This window comes from Eublepharis macularius, chromosome 11, assembly GCF_028583425.1.
Source record: "Eublepharis macularius isolate TG4126 chromosome 11, MPM_Emac_v1.0, whole genome shotgun sequence".
Lineage (NCBI taxonomy): Eukaryota > Metazoa > Chordata > Lepidosauria > Squamata > Eublepharidae > Eublepharis > Eublepharis macularius.
Window position 1 is genome coordinate 44,750,408 of NC_072800.1, and position 27,770 is coordinate 44,778,177.

General features: G+C 39.1%; 1 protein-coding gene across 5 annotated transcripts in view; it reads left to right on the forward strand.

The window, feature by feature from the left end:
• Positions 1-27,770, forward strand: part of SATB1 (SATB homeobox 1) — a 125,466-nt gene that overhangs the window by 24,427 nt on the left and 73,269 nt on the right. For 4 of the 5 annotated variants that reach the window (XM_054992054.1, XM_054992055.1, XM_054992056.1 and 1 more), the window contains exons 1-5: positions 6,526-7,336; positions 10,122-10,357; positions 14,058-14,234; positions 14,794-14,920; positions 15,649-15,772. In XM_054992054.1, coding sequence (XP_054848029.1) covers positions 10,147-10,357; positions 14,058-14,234; positions 14,794-14,920; positions 15,649-15,772 — 639 coding nt within the window. In that variant the 5' untranslated portion in view covers positions 6,526-7,336; positions 10,122-10,146. Of the gene's footprint in view, positions 1-6,525; positions 7,337-10,121; positions 10,358-14,057; positions 14,235-14,793; positions 14,921-15,648; positions 15,773-27,770 lie in introns of those variants that run through there. The other variant, XM_054992058.1, reaches the window with a different exon arrangement.

Genomic DNA, 27,770 nt, shown 5'->3' on the forward strand with positions numbered 1-27,770 from the left:
GAAGTAATTGTCTTAATACTAATGGAGCGGGCAGAGTAGGGTGATTGTCTTAGGCAACCATGTACTTGGTTATGATGTCATAGTCTTCAATGGGACAGTTAGGGCTTCAAACTCAGGCCTGACTCACATATCACTTGATAGTCTATCATTTGATGTTTCTTAGCAGACCAGGCAAATTAAAAGAACTGTGCATAATATAATGTGAAACAGAGCCTATGATTTGTGATTTTCATGTGTGAAACAGCCACACTGAAGTTATCTTGTGCGTGCATGTGTGCCCTCATATATGCTGAATGTTAACTTATTCCACCTTCAGGCGCACTGCTTTAAATAACTCTGTTGTATAACCATTACATTTCAAGCACTATATTCCTTATTCCTAACATAATAATCTATTCTGTGCATTGCTGACTGGTATAAATATTTTATGCATTTCACCCCATTACCATTTTCCGCACACACACACAGTGGTGTTTGTGTTTACTTCAGGAGATGTCAGCCTATATTTCTCTGTGTATCTTTGATGCTTTGTTCTAGTGTTCTACTAAGGTGTGTATGTATTTTTGAGCATTTACTAATTTGTACCCTTTTTTTGTTCAAAGTTTATGCTGCATTTTTCATCTTGCATGTTATGAAAAAATTATCTCCTTTTGCCTATTTTAAAAAAACTTCTTAAATGTATATGACATCATTTCTCTTTTTAATATATTTGTATCTGAGTTAACACTTATAAATATGGTTTCTGCAATTTATACTCATCCGTTAATGCTTGGAATATTTAATAGCAGAAACAAATGGTAGCACTGTATTTGGGTTAAAGACTTATAGATTAAGATTAACATGTCTTTAATTTCAAGTTGCTGTCTTTGGATCCCTGCCAGTATGTCTGAATTTCCACTTTTTTCCTATCATAGCAGAAGAGTTTCTTTCCTCTTAATTTGTGCATACTTGATGCTATCTGTAAGTGGTCCCTTCTCTGTGCTGGTACAACTTTTGCATTGAACTTTATATGTATTATATTAGCAAATAAGTTATTTTCTTCAGTAATTTGCTGTCCTGAAGCATTGGTCCTTGTTCCACTAATGTAGCTAGTCATTAATGTATTGTATGTGTTACATTCTGTCCAGGGTTCCTGTAGCTTTTGATTATTCAGTGTGTTAAAATGAGTAAGTTGTAATATGTGGAATGATATTGTTTACATACTTGGCATATTGTGTTTGTGGTAGTGTTCACATGAGTGACACTGCTCTCTGGTTTATGTGGTAAGGTTATGCCCAGTTCCCATGCTGTTCATTTGTAGACATTCCTCATAAAAATTATAATGCAGGATCCTTCTCTTTGTAGTTGCTGAAGGCCTCAGAAGTGATGGCAAAGGCCCTATTTCAGCCCTGACCCTTTTCATTGTGACCTTGGAATGGAAACAGCTGGGTAGCTATGGTGATCTCAATTTGCAAAAGTATCAGGGGGGCTTAATCCCTGCTGTTATTATTAGTCAGCCTTCTTCAATATGATAGATATTCTTAACTACTGAAGAAGCTGGAGGTTGATGTTAGTCTTGGAAGGACAATGTTGAAAGTTGTTTCAAGTCTTTTCTAATGGGCTAATTGCAAAAGATGGCCATAGGGGATGTAAAGTAGGAAGAATGGGATTTGACATGGGAAGCTCTGTAGAGTTCAGTGCTCTCACCCATGCTGTTTAGCACCATATTGTAAAACTCCTTAATGAGTTCATCCACATTTTGGGATTTGGGTGTCGATATGCCAATGACACCCAACTATCCATCCTGTTTAATAAGCCTGAACATACTGCTGTCTCTGTTCTGAATGTTGTAGTAAATTTGCTGAAGGAGAATAAGCAGAAACTGAATACTGACAAGATCAAGATGATTTGAAAGGTTGTTGCTTTAGGTGAGATCTTGCTTCCTGTTACAGATGAAATGTAGCTTTTGTTGAAGGATTCTAAATGGAGAGTTTAGGAGTCTCCTTTATGGCCTGTTGGACAAGCAGGTAAATATGGCAGCAAAACCTCATTCTTTTCCCAGCTGTTTGAGGTTCCAAAGCTTGCTTCTTTTTTTTGCAAGCACCCAATTGTCATGGTATAATCAGCTCGGGACTTGATTATTGTAACAATCTTTGTGTGAGCTGCTCTTGAAGATAATTTGGAAACTTCAGCTGACACAACTTGTGGCAGCCTGTTTGCTTTCTGGGACTAACCACTGGAAGCACGTTACTCCCATTTTGAGATCTGTTTACTGACTTCTTGCTTGTTTCTGGGTTCAGTTCAAGGTGCTGGTGCTTATCTTTAAAATCTCTCATGACTGGGACTTGCATTCTTAAAGAAGCACCTTTTCCTATGAGATCAGTATGGCAATTCCAGTCCTTCTCTTCATCTCCTCTCTTAGAATGCAATTGGCTGCTTCCACGTCATGGCCATTTTCCTTTCCAATACCTAACTCTGGAACAGCCTCCTAAAAGAAGTCAGGAAGCTTGCCAGCTTTCTGGAAAAGCTGTAAAACAGAGCTATTTAGGAGGACATTTGGAGCCAAGGGTACATCCAGCAGATGTGTTGATGCATCTGTTGGGGCACTGATATTGAGGTAGCTATGGTCCTTGCGAGCTGTGTATTTTATTGTTACTTTATTTTTATGTTGTTACCTGCCTTGGGACTCAATTGTATTGGGAGAATGAGGGGCTTAAAATATTTTAAGTAAATATTTTAAATTAAAAAAAAAGTAAAATGAATTTTAGTAATTCTTTTTTTAAAAAACAAACAAACCTAGAACCAGACTTGGGGTAAGTTTCCCACTGTGTCTTCCACTTTGGGCAGAATGTACAGAGAAATGACCATACAACGTTGTTTTCTTAGATTGTCACTTGCAGAGAAATAAACAATGTCCCTGAAGTACAGCCAGTTACCACTTACAGTGTGGTTTACATAAAGATAAAAGCCACCTATGACCCAAAACAACTCAAGAAATGTATGTATTTTGCCCCAACCTGTTTAACATATTAGGGTAAATCCATGAGTTTATTAAGAAAACTGACGCAGGCTAGGATCAGTTTTCTTAGGCTTTCTTAATATGGCCCTCCATGACCTGAAGATCATTCCTGATTACCTGGAGAATGTTTACTTCATATCTGTGGTATAAAAAAATCCTAAGAGTAAGAAAAAACATTAGAAATTATTATTATTAAATGTTTTAGATGTTTTCCTTTAAAATTCATGAAAGTTTACATTAGTTGTCTAATATCTTAGGTTCCAAAGACGGGATTTTTTTTCCATTTTTTAAAAACTGTTTTATAAAGGAGCCATATTGGTATGAGTTATTTAATAGGCAAAAGAGAAGGGGTGAATTTACTCAAAAGAAGCATTCTGTCTCATGTCCAGTTGTTTTAGTATTGTGAAACACAATGCATTCCACTAACAAAAATGTTTTTTGTTCATGTGGGAATGTTTCTAACCCAATACAACAAAATCTGGTTTGGGGTTGTGAGTGTATCCCAGAATACAGTGTGTAAGGGTCCTCCCCCTCACAGGCATTTAGAAGGTGATTTAATATTTGTTATCTCTTCACTTTATCCCCTCCCTCACTGCTTAACAAGAATTAAAGCAAAGTAAGTGTCTATTAGACTGAAGTTATAGTCAGGGAGAATCTGGCCTAAACAACTGCAGCGTCAGAATTTCTGCATTATATCTCTGTGCATTTGTACCAAGCACATGGTATATCCATAGTAACCAATGAGATTTGCATTCAAACCAGCCTGAAAGTTCCCCTTATTAATCTGTTTCTGTTACTGAGTTTCTTGCTATATAATACCAAACTAGCTCAGCGGGGGGGGGGGGGAGCTCATAGTAGATTTTTGGTTCAAATTTTCTCTCAGCCACACAGTAAAGCCACAGATTAACTAAGTGGTATTAGACAAGTCTCTCACTCTCAGCCATCAGCAGTGACTGGATAAGTAGGGGGAGGGGCCATGGCTCAGTGGTAGAACATCTACTTTGCAAGCAGAAGGTCCCAGGTTCAACCTCTGACATTACTATTTTTGTAAAAAAATTAAGCAGAAAGTGAACGTGAATGACCTTCGCCTGAGATCCAGGAGGCCGCTGCCTGTCACACAAGACAGTGCTGACCTTGATAAACCATGACTCTGACTCAGAAGAAGGCAGCTTCATGGACTCAGTTGTGGCCTACCTTACAGGCTAGATCATGAATACTTTGATAACTGAATACTCTATTGAGGGTTGCAAGGGACCTTTACCAGAAAAGCAGAGGGTAAAGGAGTTCTGATCCCCCCTCTCCAAGTGAGCAGAGGCAGGCTGGAGGAGGCTGCATGCAGGCTCCACAGGCCTGATGACGTCACTTCCGGATAAAACCGGAAGGTACAGCATCTCAGCAGGCTGAAAACGTATTTGCTGTGTTTGGGGCCCTGCTGAGACACTGTAGTTTCCAGGTGAAACTGCAAGTAACACCATTAGGCCTGTTACTCTGCTCACCTGTCTTCCCACCAGCCAGATGAACGGCGGCAGGGGGTAGGGATATCCTTCGCCATGGTTGGGGACCTGGCAGCCCTACTCTATATGAGTAATTATTAATCAACAAAACGCTTCATCCGCGTCTTAAAGAGGGGTTAAACAGCTTGGCTTAAGTCCGTTTACAATGCCAGGCATGGAATTCTAGAGTTGAGCCATAATATCCAACAGTTGCCAGTGAGTGACGTTAAAGCTCCTTAGGGGGAGCAATCTGGATTCAGTGACTCCTTGCCCTAATGACATCGATTCTGCTGCTCAGTTGCATGTTCCAAAGTAAAGCATTATGAGATCACCCTTTTCATTTACAGAACGGAGTTTGTGGAGACTCTGAAGGAAGTAGCATGCAATGAAGGCCTGTGTTATACTAGTAGCATGGACACTGGCAGTTTGCTATTCTGTCTGCTTCTACAAGAATGGGCAGGTGAATTTCACCAGAGGGGCCGGTCTGTTCACGACTTCCCAGTAGGAGAGACAGGCGTTCCTGCAAGTTTCGCAGAGGGAGAACTCTCGCCTCTTAGTCGTCGTCAGCCTCCCCCCACAGCAGAATACACTCTCTCCATCCTGCGTCTTCCTCACCATGGAACCATGACTGCCTGCCATATGCTCCTTTGCCTTGCGCGCACCTGCTCTCCATCCTCCATCTCTGCACATCTCCCTGCCTCTGCAGATGCCCACGTTCTTTCGATCTCTACTTTGTTTCCAAGTCTGTTGGGTTCGCGCTGCCCTCTCGCGAGTGCCAAGCGCCGCCGCCGCTGGCTCCAGAAGTTGCCTCTTTTCGCCTTGACATCTGGGGCGGATGTGCCCTCGCCCGGTCGGCTAAGGTTGCGGCTGGGGTTGGCAAAGCAGGATTTTGGGGGGGGGGGGGACGGCACGATCAATAGGACTGTCATCCCTGCTCCCCCCCTCCTCAAATCTGCCCCCTCCCCATCCTCAGAGTCCCCTTTGCCCGGGCGCCCACTCTCGCCGTACAGGGACGGGCGCGGGCACGGCCACGCTTACGGCCTGTCCCTCTAGTTAGCCCGTTCCGTACTCTCGAATCGCTCGCCTCGCGCCGCCGCCAGCATCTCGGTCTCGCATTGCTCCCTGTTATTCTGGGTATTGTGTGTAATAAATGTAGAGCCGCCTCACACTAATCAAGCTGATTACAAATTCTTGCGCGCCCTGTGCCGGAAATCGCACACCCCTCGGCTCTCTCTTCTCCCCTCCCTTCGCCTCGCTCGCTCCCCCCCCCCCCGCTTTCTGGTTTTAACCCCCCTCCCCCTTCAACCTTAACCCTCCAGCCCCCTTTTTAATCCAATTCCCATTTCCACCCCTTCTAGATGCCCTTTCTTCCCTCCCCCCCCCCCGTTTCCTCCCGGTTTCCTCCACCCGCCACCACCTCCTCCAGCTTGTCTGTGAGTCTCTCCCTCCCAGGACGCGTCGGATGATCCGGGCCCGCCGGGGAAGAGCTCCAGGCAGCAGCAGGGAGGCTACGTCCTCCTCCTGTCTCGGGTTGTATACACGTTTTTTAAAAGCCGGTGGCCCTCGGTGTTATTTTGTATTAAAATGAGAAGGAGGAGGAGGAAGAAGCGGCGGCGGCGGCGGCAGCAGCAAGTAATAGCGGAGAGGAAGGAACATGAGCAAGGGACGGCGGCGGCGGCGGCAGCAGCAGGAGCAGGAGGAGGAGTGATGAGTCAACTAATAATTTAATGGGGACAGAGAGAGCGAGCGAGCGAGAGAGGGGGAGAGCGAGCAAAGCAAGCTACGTCCGGGGATACACACTCACACACACATCCCTGTAACATCCAGCAACAACCACCAAACCGGCCTAAATAACAATAATATCCAGCCGGGGACGTCAAGAATTTTGAAAGCTCACAGGATTTATTTTATTTTATTTTTTGGTAACCTGATTTCCTCGCCCCCCATCACCCCCTACAGCATCATTTAACCTAACTCTTCGGAAGTAGATTTGTATATATTTTTTAATTATCTTCTTCCCAGTGTGTGCTTTCTTTCCTTTTTTATTTTTTTTTACTTTTGGTGGTGACTGCGTTTCCTTCCGCTCCCCCTCCCTTTCCCAAACGCAATCTCTCCGGCTAAATGAGGAAGGAGAGGTCCTCTGCGTTATTATTATTATTATTTTTAAATAAGAAGCAAGGGCAGTAGGGAAACTGGATTTTTAGTGCCTTTACTTGCAACTTCTTAATATCCTTTTATGTTTCTGTTCTTAGGTTTCTTTTTCTGTGACATCTTTGAGGCTTTATGCAGAAAGTTTTAGGATTAGTTTTGGGGGGGAGGAAGGCAGGTCCTCAGTTGTATTTTGTGTGTGTGTGCGCGCGGTGTCTTGTTAGAAATAACAAAGAGGCAAATGCAGTAGTTTTTTCTGTTTTTAAAACATTAGACAGAAAAGCTACTTTGCCCCCCCCCCTTATCTACACTTTTAAAAAAATAAATGCTGAGCTGGGCTGGATAGCTTTTTTCCATTTTATTCCCTTTTTTAAAAAAGGAAAAGACACTTTATTCCCAGCATTACACTTGTGTGATGAAATTTTGAACATTCCTAATTCCCTATTATTAGAAACCTAACATTCTGCAATTCTGACTAATACCTTTTTCTTTCCCTTGTTGCCTCTCCCCATGGCCAATACCCTTTCCCCTCATAGGAAAAATAGAATTTTGGGAAAGAGGTATCCTTGCATTTCCTTAATTTTTTTTAAAAGGACTTAGACAACATCAGTCTTGAGCTGTTTCTTCTTCAAGAGATCGGGCTGCAAAGGAAAACTCCTTTGTTTCTCTTATTTATATGCTGTCAAGTTTTGAAGTGGTGAGTTTTTGGGTCTTTTATAAAATTTCACTCCAACTGCAGTGTTCCTGTTTCTAGATAGTGTTTTGCTTCTTTGTCTCTTTAAAAGGTCATAGTGAAAGCGTGGCCTGGATTATGACAGCCATATGGAATGGATAAGAACAGAGCCTCTCTTAAATGTGATTAAGGGGATTTATCTAGCGAGAGGAGGAGGAGGAAGAGGAGGAGGAGGAGGGGAAAGAGAAGAAAGGGGAGGGGGCTAACTCTTGAAATGTTGGACATACAGTACGATACTCTTCTATTTGCAGACTGTTCATTCTAACAATTGAATTCTGTTCAAAGAATGCTTAGTATGTCATCTCCCTATGTTTATGAAACTACTTTGCAACTTGTTTTTTGCACTGAAAACTTTTATGTCAAACAAATGTGTGAATGTGAAACTGTCAGAAGTTCTGAGTGCTGTAATTTCCTGAGATAATAGCTGACTTCATGGAGCAGTTGCACTGGTCCAGTCATTCTGATCACTGTTCATCACTCTTCCAGGCAGGTTTTGATGAACTTTAGCCTTGGAGTTAACTTTAGCCTTCAACATTAGTTTCATTTTGTGCATTTAGAAAGACTTTTTGCAAGATGAGCAAGATAAAGGATCCAGAAGGGATGGGTGTTCTAAGGCTAATTTAGATGAATAAAACAAAAGTCCAGTGGCACCTTAAAGACTAACATTTATTTTGTGTGAGCTTTTGAGTCACAGCTTCTGACAAAGTGAGCAGTGATTCACAAAAGCTCATGTGGTAATAAATGTTGTAGATCCTTAAGGTGCTGCTGGACTTGTTTTATTTTGCTATAATAAACTAATAGCTAGCCCTTTGTAATAATTTAGAATAACCTGTTTTTAGACAATAAGCAAACAATGAATTGCATTCTTGCCATTTTTGTTTGTTGAGGATGACATACTGTTAATTATGCATGGAATGGGTACCTTTTCCCAGCCAAAATCTTGAAGCAGGTATGTGCCCAGTTGTAGAGATTTCTGCTAAGTTGACTGTGATTTTTCCTATTTAAGATATTTTGAGATAATCCACTAATTCTAGAGGTAATACTAGAATGTTAGACAGTGTTCTGGTAAAGCAGTACCAAATGCAGGAGATGTTAGTAATTTAGATGTGCAGTTTTGGGTTAAACAGCAGTTAATGTAATGAAAAAGAATAATCTTGATTAAAAAAAAGTGATTAAAGTAGGCATATTTATTGTTAATGAGACTCATAACCAAAAACAGATGGGACCACAATCAACGGTAAACCTTTGGTTCTCAGCATGTCACCCTAGAGTGTAAGGATAAATAACCATTATATTCTAAACTTTATAGTTATTCAGCTGGCATTCTTAAGGTTGTTTCTAAACCTTCAGATTAACACAGTTGTTATGAAAGACAAAGCAGCCTATGATTAAACAAGCAACAAATTACAATGAGAATATACAGCATTGCTACCAACATGCAGACCTTGTCAGAGCTAAAAAAAAAAGTGATGCATTAGCAGTTCATTTGAAAGTGCTTGTTATTGGATTAATGCTGCTTTTTCTATGTGACCAGCCCATGTTGCAGTATTTATGTTCAAAAATGCAAATCCTGCTTCATAAATTGTTGGTTAACTTGTTCTTAATAGTGGGGAAATCAATGTGGACTGGGTGGCCAGGGCGGGGGGGGGGGGCAGTGAGAGACTTGCAAAACAAGTATTCATCCAGAATAAAAGTACAACTGGATGCTCCACTCCATTTTCAAGACCCATTCACGTGTTTGGGGCAGGGGTTGCTGGATGTCAGTATTACTGCACTTCCTGACTATCTGTAATATGTCTTCTATGTTAGCATAGACCATGAGTCTTTCTAAACAATGTATCATTTTGGAAAAAACGTGAAACAGGGATTTCTACTTCAGTTTTACATACAAATTATATGTAGTTTTATTGTTTGATTTTGCACCTCAGCCATTCTTTAATTATGCATCACGTAAATTTCTTAAGTGCTAAAATGTTTCTAAATTTTTCACTGGATCCCCAAGTTCTGATTGTCTAAAGAAACTTTCCATGGTTTCCTTTATATGACTTTTATAAGATTACATAGACCTGTTGTTTCAGAGTCTGCTATATAACATGAAAAAAGTATTACTGCATCATTTATCTGAAGTTGATTAACATTTCATGTAGAAAATAGACTGATATTTGAGTCCAGCAGCACCTTAGAGACCAACAAGATTTTCAGGGTATAAGCTTCCAGGAGTCAAAGTTATCTTTTTCAGATATGTCTGTGCTTAAAAAATCTACCCAGAAACTTGGAAGCTACTGAGGCTTCTTTACTTTTGTTTATGAAGATTCATATACAAGATTTCTTATTTCTAATTAATCTGTTGCATAGATTTTTGCTCTCTTTATTTTCTCTATGGAATTTAATAACATAAGATTTCTCCTGGTGAAAGAAAAAAGTGAGGCATTTGTATCATAAACTTAGAACATACACTTCAGAGGTCTGTAAATGCTACTAACCAGTCATTCCTACAAGTCTCACATTTGAATTCCTAAGGCGCAAACTGGTCAATAACTAAGTAGTAGGCTAAGAAAATCTTAAACATTTCACTTAATTTGAGAATGAAGTAAATTTCCCAGGAGTGTATTTTTCTGTAAGAGACATTTAATATTATATGAACATGCTATACAGATGTATTATGTACATATGTAAAGCTGCCTACATAAATCTACGCACGCGTATACAACACACACACACATATATATATTTTTTTAAATCATGGCAGGTGATCTTTAGAGGCGGGACTGAGTATGGATCATTTGAACGAGACAACTCAGGGGAAAGAACATTCAGAAATGTCTAACAATGTAAGCGATCCGAAGGGTCCACCAGCCAAAATTTCCCGCTTGGAGCAGAATGGGAGCCCATTAGGAAGAGGAAGACTTGGAAGTACGGGAGCTAAAATGCAAGGAGTGCCTTTAAAACACTCTGGACATCTGATGAAAACACATGCTAGAAAAGGTAATATAATAATTCTAAATATGGAACATTAATTTTTGGATAATATAGAGTTTCTTTTAGGAAAAGAAATATACTTCTGAGATTTTGGATGATTCATCTTCCGCGATTAAATTTTTTTGTTCTACAAGTATCTCATTCTTAGCTCAAATGGAAATGGCACTTGGAAACTTGAACTGTATGTTTGGGTGGAGCATCTTACTTTGTAGGGTGGAGTCTTTTTAAAATAAATATATATATATTTATAGTGAGGGGACTTATCAGCTTTATCTGCCTTGCTGAGACTAGATAATACTATCAGTCAAAGATAATTTGTATTATAATAAACTTAGTTTTTGAGCAAAACACTATTTTGTAGCACATGAATGAATAACAGATACCTGAAGCAGCCAAATTTATTCTTCTTTTATGACAAGGGTCCACATTTGTAAGGTCAGCAGCCATTCTAAAACATTTGTTAGTTGGCTTCAGGAAAGTGATGCAAAGCTTTTTTGGTGTTCTGTGGAAAACTCCTTTATGATGACCATTTTTCGCACTTTGTTTCCTTAAGTACAATTCATTACTGAGCAATGAACAACTTGGGTGTCGTATTGTTCAGTGACTGGTTTACTGTAATTAGACATTCTCACAAGAAAAAGACGCTTTTAGAGCCAGTGACTGATTGTGGTATGTATGTGTATGCTTGTATTTGTGTTACAAATACTTTTAACACAAATATTATACACAGTTTCTAGGTCCAAACCTACAGCAGCCATAGTTTTAACACTTTTTCCCCTTTAGTATATATTGCTGTATGTTTATAATTCAGATTTCTTTTTTGCATTTGCTAAGCTAGTGTAAAATTCAACCAAGACAATTAAACACACAGTTAGAAGGCACTGGCATTTCTTTCTGATGCATAACATTTATCATACAATCATTTATTTTTTGCCTTGGATTGGCGAAAACAAAGAATATATTGATCTTGGAATGAACAGACACAGCAGTCCGTATTGTTAGATCTGTATCTATTAAAAATGGAAAAACAGCACTTCAGCAAATTCTTTGGCCTCTGCTCATGATTACCCTATTTATTGATTGTTTGCCAAGAATGTATGCATCTTAAGAAAGCCAGGGTAAGGCATTAAAAATATAATTTATTGCTGCTTTTTAAACAGAGTGCATTAATATTGTACTGTGATGCACTGGGGCTATATAAAAACGACTTTCTGACGCCTGCAAACATATAAGTTCCATAAATTCCTAAATAGGAGATTTCAGCTGTCTCTGGTATTATGTGCTATTTGCACAGCAAACTTTAATGTCAGGACAGTTTTAGACAAGGATTCTACAGACTTCTCTGCTTCTTATGGCAGACGTGCTGTTTACATAGACCCATAAACCTTCAGCAAAACCTCTAACACTGCTTTCAGGTTTAAATCATGCTGTATTTTTAGCATTGAGCACTGACCAGTGCTTTCCTCTTTAATACTAGAAGGTTATAAAGTTGCTGTACTTGGAGGGCTTGCCAAGTACTTGCAAGTGTGATCAGCCAGCTGAGATTGTGGTCTCCTGTCTAACATTTTTCACATTTAATAGAAGGGCAGTAGTGTCAGCTTGTGGAGATTTAACATGTGTAGTCAGATGATATCTTTTTGGTAGCTACAGTCAATTGAAGACTGTCCAAACGGCACTGCTTTTTTAAGGCAACTTGTATATGTGATTGGTAACTCGTAGGCCTTTCACAAAGTGCTGAACAATAAAGCTTTACACCTATATGATGGGAAATTTATCTTGGTGGAGGTAGAGGCAAGGTGTTTTAGCTTTGAGATTGGTTCAGCTTTGTTTTCTAATAAAATTTCATATTTTGTAGCCAGTTAGAAGGAAATGGGTAGAGAAAGCATATATAGCATTATATTTCTCAAGGATGGCACATGTGAATTTATGTAGATCTTACAAAGGAGTTAACAGTGGTACCAGGTTTTGTTTTTGCATTATTCAGTTTGGGTTGTGATAGTTCCAATACCTAATCAGAGCTTGGATAAAACGTGCTTCACAAGTGCATTTTGGAGTGTTTGGCATTTTGCATTATTTCCTACAGCTTCGTTAATACCAAGGAAGAAGTCGGCAGTCTGTTATATTCTTTCTCTGGTCTTTTTTCTTCCTGAGATGCATTTCACTGTGAGCTGCAAAATATTGGCAACAGCATTTGGGCTTGTGTTCCATGCTGAGCGTATTCAGCAAACCGGGGAGAGTCTGTGCACCATTCCAAGCAAGCCTAGTTTACCTTGGCTTGCCAGATACTCTTTGGTGAACAGATCACTGAAGATATAGTCGAGATGCGTATTATTGAAAGGTGACTTTTATTGTAATATTTTGCAGTGTATAAGAGTACAGATCAAACAAAAGGATTCTAGCACAAGATATACTGATGTTATCAGTAAATCAGTTTTACAACGGGAGTATGTGTGTTATACCTTTTATAGAATGAGATTAAATAATAAGTACTGCCTTGTCCCTTTGCAGAGGCATGAATGTTTTAGGACTAATTGGCGATCCTGGGTGTCTTGTTAAAGTAACCTTTGCCATCATTTATGCTAAAGATCATGTCCTTCTGGCAGTCTGCCTTGAGACAGCTTCTGTGCAGGATCTGTTTAACCCTTTTTGTCACCAAGGGACCTGATCTGTATCACTGAAGACAATGAAAGTTTTTTTTGTGGATTAGTGAGTGTAGGTGTTATATTTACACACTGCTTCCCCCCTTCCCTTGAAGTCCTCAGTTATAATTTCATGAGAACAGCTCCTTTATATAGCAAGTGTTATTTGAATGGTACTGCATGTACAAAGGTCAATTCGTCTTTTATATCTAGATCAGATTAAAGCAAAGCATGGGCATCTTGCATTCTAAGATTTGCAAATATTGTAATTTTTAAGAGGCCTAGCATGTTTCACTGATACTGCTTTTATAACTCTTTGATCAGTGACATGTATGATTCATAAACCTTTGGTTCCTCTTGACTACAGTGGGGTCTCTACCAATGTAAACAGGGAATTGAACAATTGTCTTGAAGTTAGAATCTAAAAATTTGGCCTTATATGTATATAGGTACTTAAGGCATATATTACAATAACTTGATTTATTACAAAATGAATGAAATCATTAGCATTCCTTTCCCCCTTTCAAAATGTGTATCTTTTTATATGTAGCTTGAGTGTGTCGTGCTTATTCCCAAACAATAAAATCAATTATCATTAGGATGGATTGGGTTTTCTTGCAGTTTTGTTAATGTGAAATTTGAAGAACAGCCAGACAAAGGTGAAATTTTATAACAATTAGTAATTTGGTATTTCTGGCACAACTAAGAAAGTTTTATTGTAAACTGAATTATGTAGACAGCATTGCAATGGCTTGCTCTAAAGGCTTCTGTAGTACGTATTAAAGTGGTCATACTGCAGGCTCATAGAACAAATCACCATAGGATATGAACAGCCAACCTTTTTTCTCTGCAACTAACATTAGTACTATAAGCAGCTACTGAATTGTAAATCAGAGTAAAACCTATTCTCTCATAATGTTTTAATACATTTTTAAATGTGATTTAACCTATATCTGGCAGGAACCTGTTGGTAGTATTTCAACTATGTATTTTTTTATAAATCAACCTAGCTAAAAAGCACAAATAAGTATTATGCAGATTTTAATCTCCTCAAATTATTATTACAGGAACCATGCTTCCAGTTTTTTGTGTAGTGGAACATTATGAAAACTCCATTGAGTACGATTGTAAGGAGGAGCATGCAGAATTTGTTTTGGTAAGAAAGGATATGCTGTTCAACCAGCTGATTGAAATGGCATTGCTATCCCTTGGATATTCTCATAGCTCTGCTGCCCAAGCAAAAGGTAAATATGTTTTGATAAATTATAAAATAATTTTTATTTACTTTAAGAGTAGGAGGATGGGCTGCATTGGTGTTTATAATCTGCAACACAGTAAAAAGATATTTCACTTTCTCCTTAAATGTGTTTTTATTAGAATCTATTATGTTCTATGAAATGTTATTGTAAATGCCTGCAGCACAATTGTTAGTATGCTCTACCAGCCTAAAAAATCGATACCACTAATGATGCACAAGAACCTGTAGAACACATTTTAGTAAAAAAAGCATTGGAGAATCAGCTTTCTTACAGGACAGAGGGGTTTCCCCACCTCCTTATTTCTTAAGATGTTTGTGGATTTCCCACAGTTTTTAATAGTATCCTGCACTAGGTGCTACTGGACTCTTTTTATGGCTTATGTAAGTCCACTTATGAACAGTTGCTGTAATAGAAATAATTTTCTGTCAGCTATTTTATAGCTTAAAAACAATGTATTTGAAAACAGTCCCCATAGTTGCGGATTCTTTTGTTTTAAAATTATGGCTCTTCAAAAGCTCCTTTTCTTAAACAATTTTTTTTGTAGGACTAATTCAAGTTGGGAAATGGAATCCAGTTCCTCTCTCCTATGTGACAGATGCCCCTGATGCTACAGTAGCTGATATGCTGCAAGATGTATATCATGTGGTCACACTGAAAATCCAATTGCACAGGTATGTCATGCAGGGTGCTAGCCGCTTAGTCATTTAGAACTTGTACATGTAATATCGCAAATATTCAATTCCTGCTGAGTTAAGCATGCAAGCCACAGGATAATACCTGTATTATTTTGTTGCTGCGGTTTTTCAAGAAAAAAATCCCTCCACTATACTGTAGAAACCTTATATTCACATAGCTCCGATTCAGAGCTTTTCTTTTGGTATCTCATTAAAAGTATATTGCATTTTAGTCAATTAAATGATGCATTACAAGAAGGCATTTTACATAAAGTTTACTTAAGAGAAAAATATTTTTGCATATCATGAACAGCACCATCTGTGTGCATTTTGAAAAAGAATGACTTGTTCACTGTTATTGTTGCAGCCTAGGTTTTTAAATTTCAGGGTAACTAAAAGAGGGGGGAGACTAATATATTAATTCTTTTCATGATCAGTTGTGAGAAGGCATTACACCTTAAATTGTTTTACCAAGCGCATCAGAGCAGGAAGGTAGAAGTAACATGAAAAAATAGTCGCCACATGCAGCTGATGTATAATTCATGCATCAATACAGCAGATGTGTTGTATAAAGTAATTAACTAATCGGAACAATCAGGAGACTGAGAGCAATCTCCAGATGCATCTGCTTGATGCGCAAAATGAAATCTGTCTGTCTTAAAGGAATGTTCTGCAGCAGAATGCAATCTTGTAATAATCCCTTTTCTAATCTATGTCTCAAATAGTTGCCCTAAACTAGAAGACTTGCCTCCTGAACAGTGGTCTCACACAACGGTACGAAATGCTCTGAAGGACTTACTGAAGGATATGAACCAGAGTTCATTGGCCAAGGAATGTCCCCTTTCGCAGGTACTTAGCATAATATGCAATAAATAATAAAACACTACAAGCAACATTGATATGAGGTTTCTGTTGATGATACTCCTGGATTTTTTTTTTGCCAGAAAACAAATTCACCTAACCACTTGATCAGCTGTTAAAAGATGTTACATTTGTTTTACCTTCTGAAAAAGTTCACGTTCATATTATACTGTATGAAGCTGGGCTTTTGCTGGGTTTTCATCTCAAATCTTAGAACTGCTTAATGTAACTACTTTAATTGGAGATAGATCAAGATGGGTAGCTGTGTTAGTCTGTCGGTAGCAGTAGAAAAGAGCGAGAGTCCAGTAACACCTGTAAGACTAACAATATTTGTGGAAAGGTATGAGCTTTTGTGAGTCACAGCTCACTTCTTCAGAACCCACAAATTTTGTTAGTCTTATAGCTGCTACTGAACTCTTGCTCTTTTCTACTGCTTTATCACGATCTACTGTATATCACAATGGTTAAAAGGTTCTTGAATTTGTTGAGACTATCAGTGGATTTGATTATGTGTTAAATACACCAAATTAGTTTAAAATGCTATTTCCTAAAAGTGAACATTCTCCTTAGTGAACAGATGATGTGTGTTACCTATCTATAAAAGAAAATCAGAAACTTACCAGAACTCGTCCATTTCTAAAGTGCTGTTGATTAGGTTCACACATACTACTTAAAGCTTTTTGAAGAGTTTCCTGCTGCTGTTGTATGCATGTGTAAAGAAAAGAAGTTTTAATTTTAAATATGCATGTATCCCGTTTTTAAATTCTTTCAATAATGCATGAAAGTATATCTGTATTTACATTACAAGTGTCCTGTGTTTTCGGTGTAATGTATTAACAGTGCAGTCTTAAGCAGAGAATCAGTGGGCTTAAATTGGAGTAACACTGCTTGGGATTGCACTGTAAGCGTATTTTTAGTCCTCCGGCCACCATTTTTTCCCATAGAGTTGCACACAGCGGAGAATAGCTTTTTAATATCATTTCTTAGTACAGATCTCTCTCTCTCTCTCTCTCTCTCTCTCTCTCTCTCTCTCTCTCTCTCTCTCTCTCTCTCTCTGATTATTGTTAATGAGCTCAGTGTAGCTCCTTTAAGTGATTTAATTACCATGTTTACCGGTTGTGTGGGCCATACATGCTCTTTTGTAGAAAAAAACAACATGCTGGTGAAATTTAGAGGGATTTCCATACTGTTAGTTTGAACTGAGTCTAGAGGGGAAATAATAGTGAGGAAGATGGTGGTTGGAAGTAAAGGCAAGTGGTACAGAAATTGAATGGGGGTTACATAGACCTTTACCAACATATCATGATCAAATTTCATCCAAGAGAAATTGTAAGGCTGTAAGAGACACTGTCTGCAGCTAGCAGGTGGAAGAACTTCAGTGTCCTGCCATAGCAGGTATACAAGTATACTCCCTCCAGCTATGGCAGGACAAGCTAATAGTAGCATCACACCTTAACTAAGGCAGTAGAAGACTCTTGGTAAAGTGCTCGACAATGGATGTGATGTCTGGCTTTCTGTAATCCATATAAATTTGATAATCCTTACAACAACTTTATAAGCCACGTCAATACTATCCTGGTTTACAAAGTTTGAAAGTGAGAGTTCCTGGCTTGAAAATGTCTAAGGCTACTTGAAAGGTCATAATTCCAGAAGAGTAGCCTACTAGCCATGTTTCATGATGTTATGCATCTGACCATGTCGACTTTAGTACACAAAAGTTCATACTGGAATCAAAAGCAGAGTTATATCCTTCTGTGGGTGCACTGTACATGACCCACTGAGAGCCAGTTTGGTGTAGTGGTTAGGAGCACAGGACTCTAATCTGGAGAGTCGGGTTTGATTCCCCACTCCTCCACTTGAAGCCAGCTGGGTGACCTTGGGCTAGTCACAGCTTCCCGGAGCTCTCTCAGCCCCACCCACCTCACAGGGTGATGGTTGTGGGAATAGTAATGACATACTTTGTAAACCACTCTGAGTGGGCATTAAGTTGTTCTGAAGGGCGGTATATAAATAGAATGTTGTTGTTGTTGTTATTATAATCATGTTAGTCTTTAAGGTGTTACAAGACTCCTGTTTGTTTTTTGATAGGACTAAGCTCAGGTAAGATTTAAACTGAAAACTTCCTGGTTTATAACTCTTCTTATCTTCTATACCATATATTATTCATGGCTGGAAAGGTTGCAAAGTGATTTTGTATATGTTGAATTGTGTTTGAGTTGAGTGCAGAGGGTTTGCTCAAACATACTTGAAATTAAATCTCATTGGAATAAATGACTCTTCCATCTCACATTTGGTGAGGATCAAATTATAAGGATAAAGAAGAAATTTTATCTAGTGCATATATAAGTATGTTATAAAATAATACAAATCAGTAATAATTATTCCTCCCCTGTTTAGAAGAATGATACTCACACAAAACACAAGTTTAGCAGAAAATTTTCTCTGGGCTTGCTGATATTTTATAATTTCATGTATATTGTTGTTGGAAACCATTCTGGCAGTATGCTTGCAAATCTTACTGGGCAAATACGTTCCTTGGGTTTTTAGGTTGTCATTATTTCTTGACATGAGAAGACCTCCTTAGCTTAATGTTGCCAAGTGTGAGACTGTCTGGGAATCCTGTGTAAACTTGTTTGTGCTTTTGAAAGAAAGAAATAGGAATCTTAAATATAACTAGTATGCACGTATGTGCCCTTTTTGTACCACTTTATAATAGAGACTGCAGATTGGTATAAAATATGCAGCCTGCTCCTGTGCATATTTACTCTGCATATTGTACTTTGTTCAGTGGAATTTATTTCAAAGCAAGCGTGCACAGAATTGAAGGTGTAGTTCTGCTTTTATTTTATTTGGTGTCAGTAGAAAATAAGTTATCAGTTGATGTAATATCTTTCATAATTTGGCATGCTATTGCAATATTGTTGCTGCTTGTCCACAGATGTAGGAATGATGCATGTGTAAACAGCCAGCATAGTGTAGTGGTTAGAGTAGGATCTGGGAGATTGTTGGGTGACCTTGTCTCTCTTGCTCAGGCTATCCTACTTCACAGAGTTGTTATAAGGATAAAACAGAGGGGAGAATATTGTAAGCCACTTTGGGCCTTTGCTGGGGAGAGAAGTGGGGTCTAAATAAAATGAATAAACTGAGGACCTGTTGTTTATCCAAGTTTTTACTTATAGCACTTTCAGTATCCACCATCATTAATTTTAAAAGATAATTTTATATGATATAAAACTATAGTTTAAATTCTCTTGTATTTTTCTTACCAAAACAAGCCTTACTTAGCCAGCCGAAATCTGATTTTGCATTACTGATATTGCTTCTGTTACTAATTATAGAGCAAAGAGGAATAATGTTGTATAAGGAAAAAATGGATGCATTCCAATTAATGCTCTTGCCTTCTTGGAATGTCCTATGCTCAAGCTCTAGCTCTGTGATCCCTAAGCAGTCACACCCTTCTAAGCCTTTTTTCGTAAAGGTGGAGGAAGGAAGTGTCTGGCTATCTATAAGATAGGTCTGAAATCTGATTGTGCTTTGTAGCAGACTTAATTTTGAGTGTTGTCGTTCAGGCTGTTTAAAAATTATCTAGAGATGAAATTTTTGACTTTGTATGAATTTTTTGTATCATAGTATTTGGTTAACATTCCCAACTTCATCATAGTAAAATATTTGAATTCACATATTTTTTTTGGTAGGGGACTTTTTGTTTTTTGTTTTCCCTAAAAACTGCTATAGTGTTTTTTTTAATGTCTTAAACATTCTGGTTTGTAGTCACACCTTTGAATTTAAGGCTTCTTTTTTTTAAGGCTTCTTTTTAAATCAGTTTCTGAATGGACAATTTTCGTGCATGAAGAAAAATGATCAGTTTTGCTTCATGGAAACATATAATTATTTGTTTATGGCTATATATTTTGAAGTGAAGGTATAATCACTGTATGTTTTCATGAAGCAAATGCCAGGGTATCAGTTTGTATTTTTTTACCATGCTTGGATGCTGCATGTCCAGAAACTGATTTTTATGTAGCCTGTTTTTGTTTTTATTTTTTTTAATTAAGAAAAAATCTCAATATTATGGATAGGAACGGTCACTCATAGTTCTCTCTGAACTACAGATTCCCTGGTTGTGCCAATATATACCCACTAGAATGATGCCGTGCCTGTGCAAAATGCCCTGCCTCCCAGGCAGTCTGCTGTAATGTAACATGCACTCTGTTTACAAATGTGTTGTTTGAAGAACAGAGTCAAAACTATTTCTGAATTGAAAAGTGGTTTCTCTTTTCTATGTTAGACGACCAAACAGGATATGTATAAAAAGTTGGATTAAAATATTTGATGTCAGATTGTGGTATTATTCAATACTTAGAAGAAAAATGTGTACATAGTTAGGGATTCTCTATTTTATAGGTTGGCCTCCATTGGCCTCCATGCTTTGGGAGGTATAAAGCTTTCATGATGTAGCCCATTCAGCCTTCCTCTGAATGAATAATGCATATTCATTGAGAAACGGTATATACATCATAGTTAGAAGACTGTGCCTTTTGTTTTTTATAATTTTATTTTTATCAGAGAAATTATATAAGGCTTCAAATTCCAGTATCCAATGAATAGTATCCAGTTCTTTACAAATCCATTGTTTTTGGTTGCTCTTTCTTATAATAAGTTAGCTCTGTTAATAATTCTATATTCTAGACCTGTCTATAACATTCCACCCTCAAGGGTGAAATTCCATTTTGTAACAATATAGCCCCCTCATTCTTCCCTTGAAAGAATAATGCTCATGCATTGAAAAAGTGTTTCTCATAGTATGTTAAGTTACAAGGCAGGAATGTATCTTGAACAGATTAATCTCTTGTAAGCATAAGTATTTAGGGAAGCAAGAAGAGCATCTGCCACTAACAGAAGGATCTATCATTCTGTAGCATGACATTCTTGGTCATGCTATTGGTATCAACTGTATTAGTTTTGGATACTGTTTTCCTGCCTTTTGATGGTTTATTATTAACAACACCATTTTGAACATTAAGATTTAGTTCTTCCCTGCCCTTTACACCAGCTCTTTCCATATGAAGCATGGAAATGGAGATAAATGTTTTTAAAAATAGGTTTGTGATTCAGCTTGTATTCAGCTAAAGGAAATTCTAATAAATGTCTAATAAGATTGTGTCCCCTCCCCATCTCCGCTCCATTGACCTGTTAGAAATATAATTGATAAGGTGTAACAACAACTTCCCTCTTGCCCTTGATATGTAACACTCTGTTTACTTGGCCATTAGATGACACTTGCCTGAGGGCTGGAACAGGTAATGGCTGGTTTTGTTGTCAGACAGGTCTAAGGCCTGATATTTCACATCCCTTAAAGCTTTTAAAGAAGGAACTTTATTTCATTAGCAAAAATCAGATTTTTTTTTCCAGAGCAGCATACAGCACTTGCCTCAAGCTCTAGAAAGGCTTGTGATATCATTAGATAGAATTTTTATGCACAATAAATCCCTTTTTCTATCACTTTATCAATGTAGTTACACTTCAGGGGTTTCCCCTCCATAATCCTACTGAAGAATTGACTAGCTGTTAAAGCATTAAAATTATCTTTCATGAAAATGAAATAAAAAATATAAATTGGCTTATTCTCACAAGCAGATGTACATTAAAGATCTGTGTTGCATGCTGTCTTTTGTGATATGAGATAGTGTGGTGAAGAGATTCTTCCTGTTGGGTTGGACTTCCTACAAGTATTCTATTCTTGCTTATAGTGACAAGGGGTTCAGAAAACAAGCCATTATAAACATATGACCAAGTCTTTCCAGACAGTGGGTTCATATCATAGTGGCTTGGTCCAGTGCCAGTACTGCCCACCAAGCCCCTTGGACTTCTGGGCCACCTATGGGGAATTGTGTTGGGCTGGTTCCCCAGGATATGTGGCATAGAAAGTCCCTACATGAAGCCTTTTCTGCACTGTAGCATATCAGGCTACAGGTGACGGACTGCACGTTTGAATGCTTCTTCATAAAAACGCTCCCAATGCCTTAAACAAATGATGTAATTACTAGCGTGAAACATAGCATGCTGGGTTTGTACGGACATGAACGTTTGTCTTAAATGGGGAAGCATTGTGATTCTCCACCTAGTTTGAAGATTATACATTCCAGGAAAAGGCTTATCACTTTCACTTGATTCTTCTGAACACATAGATGAAGATGGACCAAAAAGCCATTAGGTATATGTTTACCACTGTAGTAATATGATCAGTGTAATTCATGTACTTGGCTAGCCTTATGCGGGAACTGCACCTCTTCATTATTGGCCTAAGAAGTGAAAGGCCCTTATTCAAGTCTCGCTTTTAGGTCAAATTTCTGGGAAGATGCAGGGAAGATGCATCTTCTCTGAGTCACGCCCAGAGCACACGCACACATCTGCATGACAACATCATTTCAAGTGACATCACTTTCAGGTGATGTTATATAGGTGCAGGAGTGCTTGCTCTGCAGTGGGCCAATTTGGGCCTCAAACAGACCCAATATGGCCTGTTTGGAGCCCAAATTCGCCCACTGTGAAGTTATGTCATCATGCCAGCCCAGGAGTGCACCTGGAAGGCCCATTCCCACACCTTTTCCCCCGCCCACCGCCCAGATGAGTGGTGGCAGGGAGCAGAAGCGTGGGGGATTTCCTGCTACCACTGGGGGACTTGGTAACCCTGTAATCACATAGAATAAAACTGTATATGCCATAAAATTAATTGCGTCTTAAATCTGCCTTGAAAGAAGATTATTTTTTTTTACTAGCCCTCAAACTCAGAACGAAAATCTGCTGCAATTATAATAAAGCAACTCAAAATCCATTTCACTAGATTCCAGCTATATTCCCTTGAAATTTATTTAGGAATAAAATGAGGAACATAAAAACTTCCTCCAAACTCTATAAAAAGGTATTTTAATGGAGTGACTGGATATAATCTCAGTTCCATGGACTTATTTAGGGAACTAAATTGTCAATTTATTATCAATTTTAAAATAACCAAAAATGAAAAAGTCATATAGTTAAAAATGTTAGCCATTTGACTTTTTTTTTTGAGAACGCAAAATCTAGTTTACTAAACACATTTTTTAAAACTGCACTTTTAATCTTAAGCAGACCAGGGTTGAAACGGTACTAGAATTAACAGTTGTATAATACTTACACTAAGTTATGTTACAGAAAAGAAAAGCTTCATTTTTATCTGCTAAGTTCAGATACACTTTTGCAAAAATTAAGTCAACCTTAACATCTGCGGAAGAAGGGCACGCGTACAAAATGCAAACTTTGTGTTTTAGAGTTGTCATCAGTTGCAGCAAGCAAAACACAGAACCTTGAGGGCCTTTCGGGCTCTGGCAGGTTATTATTTGTACAAGAATTTCTGTAAAATATCTTCTTATACTACTGTTCTTCATGCATTAATTTACTATTTGTTGTTAATTTCTAAAACTCTTGTTTCCACTTTATGTGAGAAAGCGCTGTGAAGAGCTAGGTAAATGTGCAAGACTGACAAAAGCTGAGTTTGTGCACATTTTTGTTTTTCCTTTGATTAAATGGAATGCCTGAGTGCACCCTGCTTTAGCTATAGTAACTGTTCCATATATGGCTGCACATATCTGACTACATTTAGTGCTAATACATTGCCTGTCATATAATGTTTGTCACATGCCTACCACTCCAATAAAAAATAGGTTGTTTTACTTTGAGCTCATCACTCCCCTCACAATTATCTTTCTTCTTCTAAACATTTCTAGCATTCCTGAAATACTCAAGATACCTTATTTATACTATAATTTATAATAGAAATGGTTGATAAGTGGCTTTACTAAAAACCAAATAAAATGGTATAAATGTACCATTCTGGTTCCCTGAAAATCAGTCTTAAATTCTGACTCTCCTTGCCCCTGAAGCAAATACCCTCCCTCCTTTCCTTGTTTGCTTTAACCATGCTTTAGCATTTTATGCATATCACTGCCACCCATAGGTTAATGCTAATGAAGGGTCCCCTTTTAGTCAGAGTTTGAAGTATATTTATGTTGTGTGGTTAAGAAAGGGGAAATCCTGACTTGAGCCCCCAGTTTTGGAAACGGTGATCTTTAGGGAGCCATAATGTGATATCTGCACACAGGTAAAGCATTTCAATGACATGCAGATTTTGTTCTTGTATGTATTTCAATTGAACTAAACTACCAAGCATCTTCAAAGAGAATTGTTATATTTATTTTATATCCTACTTCTCAGCATAGTTTTCAGCAAAATGATGAACTCAAAAAATACATCAAAGAATAAAACCCAGAGAATAATAAAAGTATCTTGAAGATCAGAGTATTAAAATATTGAGAAATTTCTGCTATGGAAAGTATTTCCATCAGCAGAGTTCCAGAGGAGTTAGCCGTGTTAGTCTGTAGTAGCAAAATCAAAAAGAGTCCAGTAGCACCTTTAAGACTAACCAATTTTATTTTATTGTAGCATAAGCTTTCGAGAATCAAGTTCTCTTCATCAGATGCCTGATCCGAACTGGTCAAATACAGAAGAGGAGGGGAGGGGAAAGAACAGGACATATATCACAAGAAGACAGAATGCAATTAGTGTGAAGGCAATCAAAACATTCCTTTGCTTGTAAATGTAAACATCTCCTTTTGGTGTGGAGTCAGTTTGCCGCAGTGAAGGTATACAATTCCTATGTAGTATAAGCCCTCGATAACCACAGCTCTCCCTGCCAGCTGCATCTGACAAAGAGAACTGTGGTCCCCGAAAGCCCACAGGCACTCAGGCTGAGATAATTGACAAACAAAGCCCACACCAGGCGTCTCTGGGCTCCCCCAGACCACGCCTCTGTAAAGGAAATCTGTTACCTGTGATAATGTGATAACCATTCATAGTCTCTATTCAGTCCCAGCTTGACAGAGTCAAATTTGCATATGAATTCCAATTCAGCAGCCTCCCGTTGGATTTTGTTTTTGAAGGGTTTCTGTTGAACCACAGCGACTTTTAAGTCTTTGGTGGAATGTCCTGGTAGATTGAAGTGTTCTCCCACTGGTTTTTGGACGTTTCCATTTCTAATGTCAGATTTGTGTCCATTTATTCTTTTGCGTAGAGGTTGGCTGGTTTGTCCAATGTACAGAGCAGAAGGACATTGTTGGCACATGAGGGCATATATCAGATTGGAGGATGAGCAGCTGTAAGAGCCAGAGACAGTGTAGTTGATGCCATTGGGTCCTGTAATTGTATTCCCTGGGTAGATATAGGGGCAGAGCTGGCATCTGGGTCTGTTGCAGGGCCTGGTACCTGTGCTGGTGGCCCTGCTGGCCGATTCATGATTGTAAGTGAGAAGTCGTTTAAGATTGGGGGGCTGTCTGTAGGCAAGGAAAGGTCTTCCACCCAGGACTTCTGAGAGAGAGGTATCATTTTCCAGGATGGGTTGTAGCTCCCTGATGATACGTTGGATGGGTTTGAGCTGGGAGCTATAGGTGACAACCAGTGGTGTTCTGTTGTTAGTTCCTTTAGGTATGTCCTGGAGCAGACTGTTTCTGGGTACTAGTCTGGCCCTGTTGATTTGTTTCTTCACTTCATTTGGTGGGTACTGTAGTCTCAAAAATGCTTGTTGTAAATCTTTTAAGTGTGAGTCTCGGTCGAGAGCATCGGAGCAGATACGGTTGTAACGTAAGGCTTGGCTGTAGACAATAGACCGAGTGGTATGTTTAGGGTGGAAGCTGGAGGCATGTAGATATGAGTATCGGTCTGTTGGTTTCCGGTATAAGGTGGTATTTATTCGTCCATTATGTAGTTGTACAGTGGTGTCCAGGAAGTGTACCTGTTGTGTAGAGTGGTCCAGGCTTTGTCTGCTGAACAAAACGATGAACAAAGCACTGAACAGACACCATCACAGCAGCCTCAGCAGCCCCCACCCCCCCAACCCAGCAATACACAACCACCGTTACAAAACTCCAGGAAAAAGAATTCCACATGGACACCCCCCGAGGGCCGTAACTCCTCATTGGACTTTTACATTGAATGCTTCCGTAGACGTGCTCAGGCTGAGATAATTGACAAACAACAACACCTAAAGCAGAATCTCAGCCGTGGAGAAAGAGAGGCCATAAACAGCCTCCAAAATAATTCTGGCATCGTAATCAAGGAAGCTGACAAAGGCGGAGCAGTTGTCATCATGGACAAACAAAATTATATACAAGAAGCAGAAAGACAACTCTCCAACACAACATTCTATAAAATACTACCTTCTGACCCCACGGAGCAATACAAAAGGGAACTCAATAAAATATTAAAAACACTCCCCACGGACATACAAGAATGCATCCATATGGACACACCCCAGGAACCACGACCAGGAAGATTCTACCTACTACCCAAAATCCACAAACTAGGTAACCCAGGACGCCCAATTGTTTCAGGAAAATGCACCATCACAGTAGGAGTCTCGGGATACATGGACTCTATCCTCAGGCCCTATGCCACAAGCACACGCAGCTACTTACGGGACACCACTGACTTCCTCAGGAAAATACAGTCCATTGACAACCTACCAGATGACACCATCCTAGCAACCATGGATGTGGAGGCCCTGTACACCAATATCCCACATGCAGATGGACTGCAAGCCATACGGAATATTATCACGGACAAAACCACAGCACACCTCGCCACTGAACTTTGTCACTTCGTACTCACTCACAATTACTTCGAATTTGGTGACAACTTATATCTACAGGTGAATGGCACAGCCATGGGCACACGCATGGCACCACAATATGCTAACATATTCATGGCGGACTTGGAGCAACGCTTCCTCAGCTCCCATCCACTGGAACCACTACTATACTTAAGATTCCTGGATGACATCTTCATCATTTGGACCCATGGGAAGGAAGCCCTTGAGAGATTTCATCAGGACTTCAATAACTTTCACCCTACTATCAACCTAAGCCTGGACCACTCTACACAACAGGTACACTTCCTGGACACCACTGTACAACTACATAATGGACGAATAAATACCACCTTATACCGGAAACCAACAGACCGATACTCATATCTACATGCCTCCAGCTTCCACCCTAAACATACCACTCGGTCTATTGTCTACAGCCAAGCCTTACGTTACAACCGTATCTGCTCCGATGCTCTCGACCGAGACTCACACTTAAAAGATTTACAACAAGCATTTTTGAGACTACAGTACCCACCAAATGAAGTGAAGAAACAAATCAACAGGGCCAGACTAGTACCCAGAAACAGTCTGCTCCAGGACATACCTAAAGGAACTAACAACAGAACACCACTGGTTGTCACCTATAGCTCCCAGCTCAAACCCATCCAACGTATCATCAGGGAGCTACAACCCATCCTGGAAAATGATACCTCTCTCTCAGAAGTCCTGGGTGGAAGACCTTTCCTTGCCTACAGACAGCCCCCCAATCTTAAACGACTTCTCACTTACAATCATGAATCGGCCAGCAGGGCCACCAGCACAGGTACCAGGCCCTGCAACAGACCCAGATGCCAGCTCTGCCCCTATATCTACCCAGGGAATACAATTACAGGACCCAATGGCATCAACTACACTGTCTCTGGCTCTTACAGCTGCTCATCCTCCAATCTGATATATGCCCTCATGTGCCAACAATGTCCTTCTGCTCTGTACATTGGACAAACCAGCCAACCTCTACGCAAAAGAATAAATGGACACAAATCTGACATTAGAAATGGAAACGTCCAAAAACCAGTGGGAGAACACTTCAATCTACCAGGACATTCCACCAAAGACTTAAAAGTCGCTGTGGTTCAACAGAAACCCTTCAAAAACAAAATCCAACGGGAGGCTGCTGAATTGGAATTCATATGCAAATTTGACTCTGTCAAGCTGGGACTGAATAGAGACTATGAATGGTTATCACATTATCACAGGTAACAGATTTCCTTTACAGAGGCGTGGTCTGGGGGAGCCCAGAGACGCCTG